This window comes from Nipponia nippon, unplaced genomic scaffold (assembly GCF_047370975.1).
Source record: "Nipponia nippon isolate SJK-2023a ecotype South Korea unplaced genomic scaffold, ASM4737097v1 scaffold_3, whole genome shotgun sequence".
Lineage (NCBI taxonomy): Eukaryota > Metazoa > Chordata > Aves > Pelecaniformes > Threskiornithidae > Nipponia > Nipponia nippon.
In genome coordinates, this window is record NW_028262347.1 from 17350004 (window position 1) to 17366961 (window position 16958).

The 16958-nt window shown below is 39.2% G+C and overlaps 1 protein-coding gene across 2 annotated transcripts in view; it reads left to right on the plus strand.

The window, feature by feature from the left end:
- Nucleotides 1-9791, plus strand: part of CPNE8 (copine 8) — a 111823-nt gene extending 102032 nt beyond the window's left edge. For both annotated transcript variants that reach the window (XM_087766930.1, XM_087766931.1), the window contains 2 exons: nt 1781-1854; nt 7825-9791. In XM_087766930.1, coding sequence (XP_087623056.1) covers nt 1781-1854; nt 7825-8013 — 263 coding nt within the window. In that variant the 3' untranslated portion in view covers nt 8014-9791. The remainder of the gene's footprint in view (nt 1-1780; nt 1855-7824) is intronic.
- The last annotated feature ends 7167 nt before the right edge of the window (nt 9792-16958 follow it).

Here is a 16958-nt window from a genome sequence, read left to right on the forward strand (position 1 = left end):
CCCTGAGAATTCCAACTTTAGTCGTATGCTACTTACTTTTCTCTCACCCCTCTTTTGCCTTTTCCCTTTCTCCCTGTTTGTCCAGTCCTTGGGTTGGCCCAGGCTCCCCTTAACTCAGTCAGGACATGTAGATTCTCTCTTCTTTTTACTTCTGGAGGTTGTCTTTGCAGAGTTCTTGGGGTGTCATCCCTATCACTTTTCCTAAGGCAGGATGCTGTTTGTACTGCAGGATACAGTTTCCATCTTTGGACCCACAGTCCTTGAGTATACTGCCTCAGTGAAATTCACTGGTTACATGTGTGCCAGATCTGTAGTCCCTCAATGCCCAAGAGGGCAGAGAGATTACTCTTCCATCTGCAGAAATTCCTTCTGGGAAAAACAACAGTCTCCATGTCTGACGTGGACACTGAAGAAGTGTGTGTGTAGGAGGGTGTATGTTCCAGGCATACTGTCTTACAATTGAAATGCCAGTCAAGCCTCAGTTCTGCTGTAGAGTGACTAAGTTACTGCTCTCCAGATATCACTGCCCCCTAGATCTTCCAGCCCCTGGGGGTTACCAGAGGGGTTCTTAAAAGTCTGGAGCTCAAATAGATGGCACATACATTTAGCAGAGCTTTACCTAAGGATGTGAGGATGACTATAACAGATCAGATCAGGGGTCTGTTTTGCCCAGCATTCTGTATCTGACATGGTCGTGGGTAGTTATCTAGAGAACACTAAGAACAGAATAAGCAAATATGATACTTGCCTGAATACTGTTTTTAGATTTTAATTTCCTGAGAAGGATGTGCTTTATGTCTATTTTGGAAATTTTCAGTGGATCTCTCCTTCAAATACTTGTTCAGTCTCCTGGTCTGAACACATGTACATTTTTTGCATTAACAGCATCATCTGGCAACATGCTCTACAGACCTACTGATTTTTTTCTTTGAACAAACTTGCTCTTTTTTTTGGGTGGAACTTGACTCCTGATAGCATCATTTATGCTTTCTGGTTCTTGCATTGGAAGAACTAGGTTTTGAAATGCTGGTTTCAGTGAGCTCAGCACAGCTTGTAAACCCCTGAGAAGCTCAGTGATGCAGAGCTTTGATTTTCATAGTGTATGCTGAAAGAAGAATCGGAGGATTGCAGATACAATGGCTGAGCAATAATCTGTGATCCCAAGTCCATCCATTTCAACACTGACCAGAGAGCAGGTATGCCTTTCTACCTAGAATGGCTTCTGGGTATCTGGACAATTTTAGAGTTTTCCTGGATCCTGCTCAGAAAGATATAAGAAGAGTTACCCAATAAATTTAATATTTTTTTTAAGAACTCCTCATTCCTATGCATTAACAGTCATTACTTTTTCAGTATGAATGTGAGTTAGTACCTCTTTGTGCTGTATCCTATGATATCTTCTGTAAGAATAATTGCTGAAGATGAATTCTTGTCCACTTATGAAAGTATAAATGTAGCCTTACCAAAACAGATATACTTGCTGGTTTGAGAGCTGGAAGGATGAGGACTTTATCATTGTCTGTTTTGTTCTGAAGATGGCAATAAAAGCAAAAAGTGTGTATTGTCAACATGAAAAAGTGCAAAATAACTACAAAGCATGATGTTATGGTGCAAATGATCTTAAAGAGTTACCTGAATAACAATTGTTGGTTTTGTTGCCCTAAAGTGTAAATTGACTAAAGTTTTTCTCAGTAAGATTTTTTTTCATCGTGTAGCCGAACTCATAGATGAATTTCATAGATGAATTAATTTTCCTTTTTTTTTTTTTTTTTTTTTTAAGCTATGGAAGAACTGGATGGTGATGTAGTGAGAATTTCTTCAAGAGGAAAGTTTGCAGAAAGAGACATTGTGCAGGTGGGAGAGAAAATTTACTCTAATAGTTAGATTTTACTGATCCTGTTTGTTTTGAATTCTTATTTCTATCTATATTATTGCCTTTCATTTTACCTTAGCACTAACATACTTTATCTTGGGCTGTTCGTAACAAGCTCAGAAACCCTCTGTGATACCTATACACCTTTACATAACACGCAGTAGTGGATCTGCATTCATTAGGAAATGACCCCTAACTGGCAACACACTGATATAAGGTCTGAGGGTTATACAGCCATGGGATGAGAGTTAGTTGCCTCTGTACTGCAATCTCACTATGATTCCATAAAGAAAAACTCAGCTTTTGTGGAAGTTGGCAATACCTAGATTTCTAACAAGTACATTTGAGATGCCTAGGGTATCTTTCCTTGCCTCTAACAGCCAGTCCAGAAGACTGTGAGTGTCTCCCAGTTCCTATATTGCGTCTGCCACATACAACCATGCAGATGTCTCATGCTTTAAAGAACTTCAGATGATAGCTGGAACAGGTTGCCTAGAGAGGTGGTTGATGTCCCATCCCTGGAAACATTCAAGGTCAGGTTGGACGGGGCTCTGAGCAACCTGATCTGATTGAAGATGTCCCTGCTTACTGCAGGGGGTTGGACTAGGTGACCTTTAAAGGTCCCTTCCAACCCAAACCATTCTATGATTCTATGATCTGTGTTTATGTGACTGAATCAAGCCCTAAGAGTGCTACTCTCATCTGCATTCCCCCGACGCCTCCATTTCTCTGCCAAAGTCCTCTGGTTCTGTTCCTGCTCTCTACAGTCGTTCAGTCAGCCCAGTAGTTGTCATTCAAACCTATGCAACCACTGGCAGGGTGGTATAGCAGTTTTGGATGCACATACACACCCACCATAATCCCCCTTCCCCTCAGAGCTGCAGATTTCTAGAACTCCACAGGTTGTCCAAACTGTGCTTTATCCATGCTCCAGTCACCCCATCTTGCCTCCTGATTACCAGTCCCCCCTGGACAGACTTTATTTCATAATTACTTTCTTGATCAAATAAAATTAACTACCTATGCATTTTTATTTTCATGGGATACTAAAGTGGAACCAAACAAAGAGAAAGATATTTGATGGCTCAACACACTAATCCCTGCTTGCTAAAGTAAAGTATTAAAGAAGTTGACATTTGAAAAGCAGCAAAATACTGAAAAATTGGATCAACCTGATGACTGTAGAAAGAATGATATCTGTCTAAAACTAAATCTTTTACGGAAGGCATATTTTCCTGGAAGTGTCTGAATACATTTGTGAAATAGAATATTTCAGTTGGAAGGGACCTACAACAGGCATCTAGTCCAACTGCCTGACCACTTCAGGGCTGACCAAAAGTTAAAGCATGTTATTAAGGGCATTGTCCGAATGCCTCTTAAACATTTCTCCCTGTATTCCTCCTATTTGACAAAATTCATAGTCTTCACTTATTTTTCCTTTTGCTTATTTTCACTTATTTCTCTCCAAGCCAGGTTGGTTTTTTATATTATTGTTGGTTAGTAGAATATATATAGAGAGAGAGAATAACTGAGCTATATTAATAGCTCATATTGCAGGTGATAATGTTTTAATCATAATTGAGGACAGACTGCAGCTGATGAACTTTGGAATGTGTATATTTGTTTTCATTTATATATGCAAGAACTGAAACTTTTCAAAATGTTTAATGTTACAAATACTGGTATGTGAATGTTTAAGGATTTGATAACTGCTGATGGATACAATATCTTAATCCAAGGAAGTGTTCAAAACATGTATATAACATCTGATTTTATAGTTCTTTTTGGAATACAAAATAAACAAGTCTACATAAATATATGGAAATAAACATAATCAGATTTTTTTTCTGGTCTTAAAGCTTCTCAGTGCAATAAATATTACATTAAAATTCCCTCTCTATTTTTTTCCTAAATGGGGGTCAAAAATAAGATTTAACAGCAGTTAAATTACCCTCATAATCTGTATGGATATACATTAAAGTCAGTCATAGATTCCTGAATTACTTTTTCTAATAGTTGAAAAAGAGACTTTTTTCATTTCTGCAACATACAGAGGAAAGAACTGATGGCAGAGTGTACATATCAAAACTCTTAGAAGAGTAAGACATGCTGGCTGCTTTAGTCAGTGTTGTCAAAAAGGTAATTATAAAAGTAGGGATGAGGAGAAGCTGGAAAGCTGAGCAGGAGGCAAGAAATAATGTTTCACATTTTGTCAAAGCCTTTATAATATGTTCCTTGGTAGTCCGTATGGGGCTAGAGAGGGGCTGTCTGTAATCTCTTATGCTGTATATGTCAGTGCTGTTCAACAGAGCAATATGTAGAGATCCGCCTCCAGAGCTGGAAGTGTTTCTGGACCCCAGACTAGTATTTCTGCAAAGCCTTGTGCCATGTCAGATTTTTTAAAGCTTATTCAGATATCTCTAGCATGCGTTGCACTGCAAAAGTTGCTGGTTTTACATTCAAAGAGTGTAAATGGATAGAGTTCTGCAAATGTTATAAATAAGATTTGTGAAAAATCTTTGCGTCAGAAATATTCTAATTTCTGCAGAGAAATAAAAAATAATATGCAATGAATACCCTTTTGTATTTCTTTAGAATTCATTGCATATCAGAAACTTAATAAAACATTTATTTACTGTTAACATATTTCAATCAGAATTTTGCCAAGCCATATTGAATTACCTGAAGGCAGTATTATTTTGTGCTCTTTTTCTGTCTAAATACTAACAAATACATTATGGGCTAGCTAAATCAATAAAAAGGGATAATGTCAAACCCTTTAGGTTTGGTATGACCTTTATTTTATATCTGGCAGGATAAAACTGATTTGCTTTTATAAAATTAACTACTCAAATACAAGAAGTTTATCTTTTTTATGTATTAGGTTAGTTAAAATTAGTTGGTGAAATTAACTGTTAATTTTAACAGTCAGTATTGTGAAATACTTTAATTAAATTAGTAAAGGAGAAACTTGCCTGCTAACAGTGAGTCACTGTATCTATTATATGTACTACTGACTGCAATTCATGTAAAGACATGACCTTCATTATTCCCTCCTTGCTAGTATTCGTACTTATTGTAGGGACTCTTTATCACATGTGTACCAATTTTTCCTCAGTGTATTTCATTTCTGCTCCTTTGTTATCCTTTTTGTATTTAAGAAGTTTTAGGAAAGTGCTTACTCGTAGTAATGTACCTATTGTTTCTCTTGAAAATTTCGTATATTAGCCTTTTAAATTAAATTCTCAAACTACAGAAAAAGCACTTTACATTCCATCAGTTTCCCTTTGGTTTCTCTTACATCTTTCATCCTATTCCTCTGGCACCTCTGCTTCTTCTACATGTTAGCTCTAGGCCTTGCTGTCATTGCCAGCTGTCCTTGTGTACCCATATGTGTGCTTATCTGTCCATAATTCCTCCGGCTCCTCTGACATCTATATACTGTAAGGAGAGGGGAGAGAGAACTAATTCAGGCCATCTATATTGTATAATTGCATTTCAACAATTACACTGTTGAAATAGCCTCCCTTTGCTGCAGAACAGTGGTCTGAGTTTTCATGTCTGCAGACTGATGGGTAAGGTGATCTCCTGGGATGGGACACATTTTGTTCTTTAACTCAGACTGCATGTGCTCTTTACATAAGAGCAATAGAAAATGAATAACTACATGAGGGGGAAATGAACACTGAGCTTATCCCTTCCCAGCTGAATGTGTAAACCAGCAGGCTGCAGATGCGCTTGTTTTGTTTTGTTATTCTTCTAACTTCATGCTTCTGGGGTCAGTGAGATGTATTCTTACAGAAAAGTTGATGGAGTTTAAGAAGGAAGAACCACTTGAAACAGGGCAGTGCTGGGCTGGCTTCTGAAAACTGCTAGAGCTTTTGTTATGAAATGGAGGAGTCAGTACTAGTAAATGTCACAGTATGTGCTTGTCTCTTGCATTGAAGAGTTACTGAATAAACATGGGAATAGTTAAGACAGCTAATTATGGAACTGCAGATACCTTGCTTCCTGGCTTAATACCCTAAAATCAGGTTCCTTTTTGCCTGTTGTTCTCCTGCCATTATGCCTGATACATTCTTGGACACAACACAATGAAGAGGAAAGGGATGCTCCTATCTGGAAGAAAGGCTACTCTCACTGAATAGTCTTGCTGACTATTCTTGTGGTCTTGTTGGCCATGGCAATCTGTGCTAGCTGGCTCTGCTTGAGCAGCAAGCTTGGACTAAAGGATCTCTAGAGATCACTTCTAGCTTCAACAATTCTGTGATTAAGTCATCATCTTCTAAGAAACTGCAGATCTAGTGCTTCCTGGGGAAATGCCTGAATCAGTAGCTGTTTATGCTTGATTTGGTGACAGGTTTCAGTTTAATTCAACATAGTTCGAATACCTAGGCCTGAAGCCTTTTTTCTGGCAATTTGAGATCCTTTTCAGGAGAGTTATGCCACGAGTCATCTCTTACTTGAATTCTAAACACCTTTTAGTAGGAGACTGATGCCTGGTTATGTTTTGTAAGTCCAGGGTGATAAATGCTTTCCAAAGTTGTTGCAAAAATGATTTAATTAATTTCAATTTATTTCTTGCTGAAATGTCGTCTTTGGTTTTGGTTGGGTTTTGGTTTTGTTCCCCCCCCCCCCGAATTTTTTTTATTTGTTTAATATATTTACTAGATTTATTTTGTTTATTTCTGTCTTTTCTGGAAAACTCTAAGGATCTCAGAAATACAGTGTAGGCTAAACTCTCACTGTAATTCAGTGTTCCCCTAAATCTTGAAAACTTCAATGCTTTTTAGAAAAATGGAATTTAATCTGTAGCCTTGGTTGCTATGCATCCAAGAAAGCAAAACTTGTCTGGTTGGTAATAATGGGCAAAAGAGTCTTCAGATTTTAGAGTTCAGCCAGGAGATGAGAGATCTGTAGGTCTGACTTCTCAGTCAGTTCTACTTTTATCCCGGAGTACAACAGCTAACAGTTAAATCTTCCCTGGTTTGTGAGGGGGGAAAAAGGCACCATTAGGCTTTGAATTCCAGCATAGCGTAGCCTAGCATATCAGTACCAGAAGTAGCTTTGGATGTTGAATCCCAATTTTGAAAAGTCACCCGTCTGTTGCCCTGAGATAGGCTCCAAAATCAAGAAGCAAGAAGCAAAATTTCAAATCAGCTTTCCCTTTGGCATGACCTCTTAGCTAGCTTAACCCACTACATCATTGCATGCTGTCTGTTGTGAATAAAAATCAAGGAGCTTAGATTGTTTCTTTTTTTTCTATACCAGTAGCACAAGCATCTCATTAATTATTATGAAAATCAAGCCAGAGCTGGACAGATAACTTTTTAGGTGTTGCAAATCTGGGTATCACATAACAAGTTCTTTTTTGAATCCAATCCTTTTTGCTTAGATTCTTTATGCATTTGTTAGTATCATATAAAACGTGTTCAGGTGGTTCATAGTTCTACTAGGTATAATGCAAAATGGTCAAGGATATAAAGTCATCCTTTCTGTTTTGTTCACTTCAGATGGCAAAAATTGTATTCCCAAACTGCCAGAGCAGAGGCAGCCTGGCAGGAGAGCCCCATGAACAGGAAACGTAAGCTAGGAAGAGCTTTCTGAGGCAGAATTACCTTCTTGTGTGAAAAGGGTTGAGATAGACCAAATATATCAATGAAACACGTGATTAGCAATCTGCGCTAGCCATGACTTACGTGAAGAACTTCACCCAAGTGGAAGCATGGCACTGTTTCTATTAGAAGATGGAATTTTAAAAATTGAGATACAACGAGACTATATAAAATATGTAATATATAATATAAAATACAAAATATGTATATTTAAAGTGTGTAAGGTAGCATATTCACGTACCCTAACTCCCTAGGTAAAACTTTATTATTTTTATGTTGTAAGATGTACTCTGTGTCTGCATAATGACCTGTGTGAATGTCTCTTTTGTTTTGCAGTTTGTTCCATTCCGAGATTACATTGACAGAAGTGGAAACCACGTGTTAAGCATGGCAAGACTTGCTAAAGATGTTTTAGCTGAGATCCCAGAGCAGTTTCTGTCCTACATGAGAGTCAGAGGAATAAAGCCATCCCCTGCACCACCACCCTATACACCCCCGATGCATGTGTTGCAGACTCAGATATGACTGCTCCAAAGTGCTTAGCATTTATCACAAGTCAAGAGTCTCTGGATGCAGCAGTAGCTTCTGATAACTTTTTGGAGCTAGAAAAATTCTCTTCACATACCAAAATTCTCCTATGGTTGCTTGAGCAACTGGAAAGCTTTTAAATGCTAGGAGCAAAATGTGGATGTTCTCTGAGTCTTTTTTTTTTTTTTTTTTTGACAAAAACCCCTATTTTTTTGATGTATTTATTGGAGGGGAAAGCACAAGTCAGGATTTCAACTCAGAAGATATTGTCCTCTCTGAATACTGTGTGTATATAAATGTATAGGAATGCTATTACTCTGTATCAATGTTTACATGTTACTATTTTTAAATTTCAGTACTTTTATAACTATTCTTAAGAATAAAAGTTTGGAATATTGACTCACATGTCTTCTAGCTTGCAATAGTTTGTCACAAGATAATAAGAGAAGCAATATCTCTTTGAATGTTTGTCCAGACAAATACAAATGAAAGCTAAGAAAAGGACAAATACCTATGTGTTTTCCAATACCTGAATTGCTTCAATCAGTGCTCAGTAATCCATTCATCTCACAGTTTGAGAATAAACTCCTAAAATGTAAATAACATAATTGCAGATGACTTATGACTAACTCCAAACTTTGAGGGGGAGGTATGTGTATTTTTTCAGAGACTCTCCAATTTCTAAGTTTATCTAAGTTTTTACAGCTTTTTAAACTAGTTACTGAAGCAAATTAGAAGAGTTACTTGCGATAAGTAATTGAAGGAAATTACCTCAAATCAGAACTATCAGAGTATTATAGTTGACTCACTGAGCTCATTAAATCTTATCATGCATTCCTTAAAGCACTGGAAATTTTGCATCGGAAAAGTCTGTTGGAGTGATTACAGCAGATGTTTTATAATGGACCATTTTAAACTTAATTTAAAATTTTAACTTTTTTTTGTCTAGATTGCCCATTCAAAGGGATGCTGGCTCTTAATATTTGGGTTTAATATTGTCGTTTAATCACATTTCCATTCAGGGTGCATGAATGATAATGTTAATTAACTGGTTTAAAAATTGCACAACCATGTTGCTTTGTGCACAATTTTGTGTACGGAACTACCCAAAAATTTTATTATATGCCTGTTCATATATTATTATAAAATGGTTTTGCATGTACAGTTTTTACAAAATACACGGTTTTGTGAGTTTGTGTCAGATACATTTTATTTAGAACTAATGGCCTTAAATTTCACAAAACTCCTGAAATGATTGTGAATTGCCTTCAGATACTGTTAAAATGGAACATTTTAATTTTTTTGTGTCACAGTTGTAACTGTCTTGTAATGTAACTTTTTTCTTTGCATATAATCTGTTTACTACTTCTATTTCTTACTACTATATGTTGTAATGTACAGTATAAAACTACGGTGCGTTTTTTAAGCATGAGAAGTTTTTTGCCAGAAAACATATCTTCAATATTAATGGCATGTAACTATGTAAATGCAGAATCTTCCATTTTTAAATATATTTAACTTCCTTTAACTATCTCATGTGGGAAATTACTTTTTCCAGATAATTATTCTGTTAGTAAAAAAAAAAAAAAAAATTTTTTTGTAAAAATAAATCTTGTTTTATTTTTATTTCAAAACAGTTTTTACATAAATATGGGCTTTAATTCTGTCACCAAAATATGTATTTCTTAGTGGATTGATGTTGCATGAATGAAATTTGATACCTGGCAACTACAAATTTTGATGAAAGTGCATCATAAAGAATACGTTTAAATCTACTGAATGGTGGTGGTGTTCTCCTTCCAGCTTCTGCATTCATTTTTCGTACTTACAGTGTTGGCACTTTAGAAATAACTGAATTAATATTATATTTCTGTTGTTTCATTTGGTTAGACAAGTCTTTATGTTGACATTTGTATTGGTTCCCAGTCGCCCATTTATTTAACAGGTTTTCATTCTAAGGCCAAAACTACAAACTTCTCTTATTCAGTTTAGAGTAATTTATTCGGTCTGATTTAACCAGCACCTTTTATTAATCCAAAGATTAGTCTCAAAACTAATTTAAGAACTCATTTAACAAGTGAAGGAACTTTTAAAGATAGGTATTACTTAATCAAAACTATTTTTTCTATCCAGCCTAAGTACAAGCTTATTCTATTCGGCACTGCTGTTTTTCCTTCTGTTTGGTATTGGACTCTAAATCTAACATATTTAATGGAAAGAAATAGATGTGATCAGTGGACTAAGTGTTCTAGTGGGAAAAGGAGACTTCTTCCAGACTTACGACATTCCCTGTGTGTTTGACATCTTGGTTCTGTAATGCGTATGAGAATCATTATGTAGACTCACACAGTAGCCTCAGTCATTCCAGTATTAGAGATGAAAGTTAATGGTCAGAACTTGAATTTCTCCAAAATATCATATGCAGCCATTTTTACTTCTGGCTTTATTCTTAAGAATGATGGAACACAAAACTTGTATTCCTTCTCAAGAAATGCTAGCTGCTACCAAAACCTGATAATTTTCTATGACTGAAGAGTAGCAGAGAGTATGTTTCAGAAAGTAAAACGTGCCATGTTTAGGTGACAGATCAGTTGCCCTGAAAGGGAAACTGTTGGCCTTGACGAAAGCTCTCTTCCTTTGGTATCCGTCTTGCAACAGATGTTTTCTTTGTCGTAGGTGCAGAAAATGCCATGGCAGGGTGCAAACTGTACAAATGCTCCTACAAATGAGGAAGGATGCAATTTGAGTGACTATTTTAGGTTTGATTCTGACTAGTGAGGAATTGTTTGCTGATCTGGAGGAAGAAACCAGTTTGATCATAGTTACAAAATAGAATTTTGTAATTTGAGGCAAAGATGGCAAGCTATACAATAGAATTTACTGCAAATCAGCTCACTTCTATAGACAAGAAGGTTTGTTAAGTGTGGTCCCCCAGGGAGGTGTCTGAAGGAGAGGAACAGAGTTCAGGAGAGCAGGTATTCTCTGAAAAGACACATTTTGAAAAGCTGGAAATTCTCACCTAAGTAGGGACAGATGAAATTCACTCCAGAATACTTTAGATGGCTGAAACAATCAGAATGATAAATGATTATCATCTTTGAGAACTAATAAAAGGACACATAATGACAAATTATACCAATGCAGTGGGAAACCAGGGAGCAGAATAAGAGGCTATTATGACTGGATCAGGAGTTCTTTAAACAGAAAAATCAAGAAGAACAGAAAGGGAGAATATGTTGCTATGGATAAATGTAAAAGCCCGGATATGTGTGAAAAAGGACAGAAAAACGCAAAATAAATTATCACTGCTAAAGCCTAGTAAAACCCATATTAGAAAGGGAAGGAAAGTTGAGTCCCTTATTTAACAAAAGAATGAGCAAATAGTAAATCTAGGGAAAACTGAAATACTCAATGTCTTTTTCCTCCAGGCTTCACAGAAGAGGGATAATCATTGAATTAAATAGTCAATTAAAAAAAATCTAGACCTAGGTTTATGTCTACCAATAAAAATTTGTTTATAATACACACTTCTGAAACAATTTTCTTGAAAAGCAGTGCAATGAGCTTCAGAATAAAAGAGAGAAATGGCTGCTTTAACGTGACATTTTAAAAGCAAAGCAGGAGATAACGGCCTCATTTGAGGTGTTATGAAATACTACAAAACTGGTTAGACTGTTGAGAAAAATGCTGTCACTCTTTCATCACCAAGCTGGAAAAATATGGCAATTGATGTTCCTATGTATTTATAGGGACCCATCTTGCTTTTGGTATTATTCCGTCATTTCCATTGATGATGCAATATATAAAAGATGATTATTAAATTAGCAGATTATATCCACTGGAGATAGTTTAATCACTTCCAAAGATGGGATTAAAACTTGAAATTATTTTTATGAATTAGAAAAAATACCTGAAAGAGGAGCAAATTCAATCAGGGCAAGTAGGTAAGAGTACTTAAGTAACAAAAACCTACTACACAGTTGCAGTAGTTTCTGGCTGCGCAGCAATTCTGCAAAACGGTGCCTGAGGTTATAGTGGATCACAAAATGGACGTTGAGGGGAAGGCATCTAAGTAGAAGTTTGGAATATCGGCCACCTGAGAGAATCCTTTCACTGCTCTCAAAATAATAAGGCCTCAGCTAGTGTACCAGGTCCAGTTTTGAGACTTCAGATAACACGTGGGTCAACTGGAGAAGGTGGCAGAGGGCTGTTAGGTCACCGAGGACTGTTGGGACAAATTGGCAAATGGTCAGGGAAGGTTTCCGTGGGGGTGGCCTCCCTGCCAGAGGTTTCGTCTGGCTCTTTTTGATGACCACGGTGAACTACCACAGCACAGGTCGCTGCGTGAGATTCACGCATGTGAACATGTGTAGGGGAGCAGGTTGATGCCATCACGGCAGAAGTATTTTCAGGAAGGACTGACCATGTCCGTTCACATTGTTAGGTTGTTGTTTCGTACTGCTCATGTTTTTCTTATGAAATGCATTCTTACTTTCTTTCAGAATGCTTTATGGCAATAGTACAAATTTTCTTCAGCACTCCATGACAGATTATTGCTTCCTTGCCACTGAATTGATATGGTATGATTTCAGGTTTTATTTCAAGCCAGCATTATGCGTTTATGTTCATTGCCGTTGGAGTGCGAGTGACTGTAGATCACCGGTATTTTCAAGTTGGCCACCTAAACAAAGGGTATAGAGTACTACATTTCTGAGTGTGTGCCTACAGCCACACATTTGACAATAATAAATTTCATCATTGGGATTCTTATTTGATGATTTTACTTTGCAAACAATCGAAGGCATTGAAGCGGCTGAGCGTTCTTGTAGATATTCCGTGCTACAGAAGGCATACGACTCCTGTGAGGTACCTGCCCCGCAAGCATGCAGCGTGGTTCCTAGTGCTGTGTGTGCCGCGGGTGGTGCGACAGCCTTCCCAAGCCATGGTGGGCTGTGCACTGAGCAATTCCATCACTTCTGCGTCGGTCTGTTCCCCAGGGAGCCAAAATTCTGCCCAGCCTCAAGAGGAACATGATTGTCATAATAACAGCGTGGCCTGCGCATCCCCGTGCTGCAGGCTGATATGTAGTTCGGTTTGCTTCAGGCTGATCATGAAATCAAAGCAATTCACTGCATGTGCAAAGTGATTAGCACTGAACGCTGTCTCTTCAACTGAGTGGGCCATCAGGGCGCAATCACCAGCCAAAGGGAACGCAGGGGGAAGCGAATTGGCCAGTTTCCCCGAGCACGGGAGTACTGCAGACTGGGGAACTTCGCTGCGGAGAAGAAGGGAGTGAATAATCCCCTCACAATGTCATTAAATACTTCCAATGGCACTGGCAGAAAGCCCCCAAAAGTACAGGAGCGAGCACACAGCCTTGACTGATTGCTTTCTGTGAGCAGGAGAACACGGAAAATATCAAACCTGGAGGACAGAAGGGGAGCCCAGCAGGAGTCTCTCATGGCTGTTTCTGGCAAATATTGTCATTAATGCAATTAACAAAGGGATTAAAGGCTACATGTATAAAACCAAGGAATGTATTGGCTTGCCAGGGTTGCAGGCTGGGAGGCCTGATTAGAATTCAAAAATGGTTTTGATTAATTGGAGGGAAGGTCAGGAATCAGTGAGATAAACTGCTGTGAAAAAAAAGTGGAAAATACTGCATTCAGGAGGGAAATAAATAAGCACAAATGAAATGAAAATGAAAATGAAAAATACCTGGATAAGCAGCAGTTCTGGACTTAATAATCTGCAGATTACAGCTGGGCTCCAAACAGAATATGAATCAAATTGTGATATTGCTGCATAAAAAGCGAAGATCACCCTGGAAGATGTTAACAGCGGTCCTGTTCATATGGGGAGGGAGATAACCATTGCTCCAGGCTAAGCTGTGCTGAAGCCTGAGCTTGGCACTGTGTCTGGACCGTGGGCCCACACTTTAAGGACGATGCAGACAATTTTGAAAGAGTCCAGGAGAGAAAAAAAGCAGATGGCTTTTAACTTGTGAGGAAAAAATTAAAGCACCTGGGTATGTTTCATACGCAAAAGACCAGAGGGAGCGTGCTAACTGTGTGTCTGTGCAAAGGGGTGCTATAATGAGCTGTTCTCAAAGGTCAGCAATGATGGGTGATGTTATCATCTTTGGCAGCAAGGAAGGCTAATACGGGCTGATAGACAAACCTCCCTAACTAACTGGAGGCCCCTCCTAGCGCATCTCGGGGAAATTACGTCATCTTTGTCTCAGAAATTGTTCAGAACAGGCTGGACAGCTGCTAGGGATGGCCTAGTTGCGTGGCCTCCCTCCAAGCAGGGAAATAATACATTAAATAGTTAAATATCCTCCCGAAGCCCCATTTGTCAGTCCTGCAAATGTAGGTGGCCTAATTAAGATAGAGGCAAGGATAATACATTGGGAGAGGAGGACTGGAGTGTGTGGGTGGGTAGGAAGGCACTGTGAGGGCTGAGGAGGGCTCTGGTGAGATTTCGTCTGAAATACATGTATGCTTCCAGTCACCCGTTTTCAAAGTGATGGACTCAATGGGCTGGTGAAGAGAGATGCTCTTAGGAGGTTTCCATCTGGTGGACAGGTGAGATGGCAGCCCCTGTGTGTGACCAGAGGCTACGAGGAGGGAAAAGTCTCATGGTGATCGCACCAGGATGGTGAATGTCAGGTGAGGAGCAAGACATGCCAAGCAAGCTGGTACCTGAGGACAGCAAGACAGGAGTCCCTGTCTGCACATCTGAGGTTTCTAAGCATAACTGCAATGAGGTGTTGGAACAGCAGTAAATCTGGTTTGTTTCCAACAGAAAATGAGTTTATGAAAGAGCTGACATTACGTTATTGCCTGCAATATCTGGGAATTTAATTCCCCAGTGCTCCATTTTTCTCACTCACCTGCAGCATGAGACATCTGCCCTCCACCAGACTGCTTACGGGCGCTCACGGAGCATGGGCACTGGCAAAGGCGAGCAGCATGGCCAGCTCGCTGCTGCCATCAGTGCTTCCAGCTGGATGCGAAAGCATGTGTTCAGGGAAGACCAGACAGTTCAAGGAGTCTCAGAAATTAGGTTGAAGCAAAGGAGCCAGAAGGATCTCTGTGTCCAGTGTGGCCTGCAACAGGGTGCTGGGTACTCCGGGAAGCCAGGTCACTGGGGTTGCAAACTGGGCACGAAAATCTCTGCATACTTTAGCTCTTGATGTCACTGGACCTCAATTCCCATTGATGATTAAGTACAGTCAACTCTACAGGCATGACACCTTGGCTCAATGTGCTCAGTCATCTATCGTTACCTGTCATTTAATAAATTAACATCACATGTGTTACTGTGACTGATGAATAATAATTTAAGAGCTAGAACTCACATTTTAAACATGTGGGATGGTAAACAAAAAAAAAAAAAATCAACAGAAATATTGCCTACAATTCCTTTACAGGGAGGGACACAGAATGTGTTGTTGGATCCTCGGGATTCATAGCACCGGGCTATACTGAAACACTCAGTTTCTTCAGTAACAAGAACTGGTATTTTCCTCATATCTCTAATTCACTCACTCATAATAGAGAATTAAGTCCCCTGATAAAAGAACTGAAGAAGTATTTAAGGGATGTTGGACTAGAACTATAATTGGATTAACATTATCAGATGCCCTTAAATCTGTGCTTTGCGTGTTCATCATGTAAAAATTCAGAGATAAATGCCTCCTTGGTGTGGAGGGAAAATCATTTTACAATGCAAGCTGTCGGTTAATAAGGCTCTCCACCACAGACCTTCTGTTGCGCTAATGGTTTGCTCCTCCAGTTGCAGTTGCAGACACTCTTTTGTTGCAACCATGGCAAGTATTTGATAAAAGAAACCCCCCTGGTTTTAAACCTCATTTTCTCCTATCTAGACCTCCTCAAAACTTGCCACCTTTCTCTAACTCAGACCTATACAAATCTCCTCTGCAAATGCCGCTTTGGTAGCCCTTCAAAAAGCTTAGAATAAAACTCCTTTTTAGCATTTTACTCTGTGATTGAGTCAGTAGAATTCACACTATGAAGAAATTACATCTGCTAATGAAATTAGCTATTTACCTCTCGCTAAATTCCCTCTAACATAAGAAGAGGTGTTACAGCAGATAAAGCCTTAAAAAAAAAGCCCCAAACCCACAAGTCAATTGCAGACACGCTGCAATTGCTTCTGAAGTAGCTTTTCTCATCTTGCTAAGCCTCTTGGAGGAATACAGATGGGAAGAAGGTGATGCCATTGCGAGTGTGGAAAACCATTGAATCGCAGCATTTCATTACTTGAGAGATGCTGTCAGCTGCACCGCAACATTTCCCACTGCCCTGGAAGAATTAGCAAGAAAAGAAATACACGTTTTAGCACACACCCACAGTATTAGAGAGGTTTTTTTCTGGCACTGTTAGGTATTTCATAGTACAGAGAGATTTTAAATACTCGTTCATGCATGCACTGTGTCATTATCAATAGATCTGTCTATTACCTGTCATTGCAAGGAAGCACCAGGCTTCTGAAAACTCTTTTTAACAATGGCAAAACCAGCTGAAACGTTGCTTTATTGAAAACCTGTTAGACTAAAATAGGAAAAAGAGGGTATTTAAAGTATTGTTGTGTTTTGTGGGCAGGTGCTCCCTTCCTCTCCCTCCCTTTCCTCCCTTCTCTCCCATCCCCAAGCCCGTTCCGCCGAGGCGAGCTCCTTCCCCCAGCTCTGCGTGGGCATTTACCCTCAGCCACACCAGGCGGGGGGGTCCCACGCAGACACCCCCTCGCACCAGCTGTCTGGGACTGATAGAAAGAAACCGCATGAAATGAATGTTGAACTCTTGGTGCCGCAGAGGGGCTGTATGGGATCAAGGGCACGGGGCGGGAGCCGCTCTCCCGCGCTTGCCCAGGGGCTCCCCGCAGCGATGGCAGTGTTTGCAGAGCCAGACCCAGCC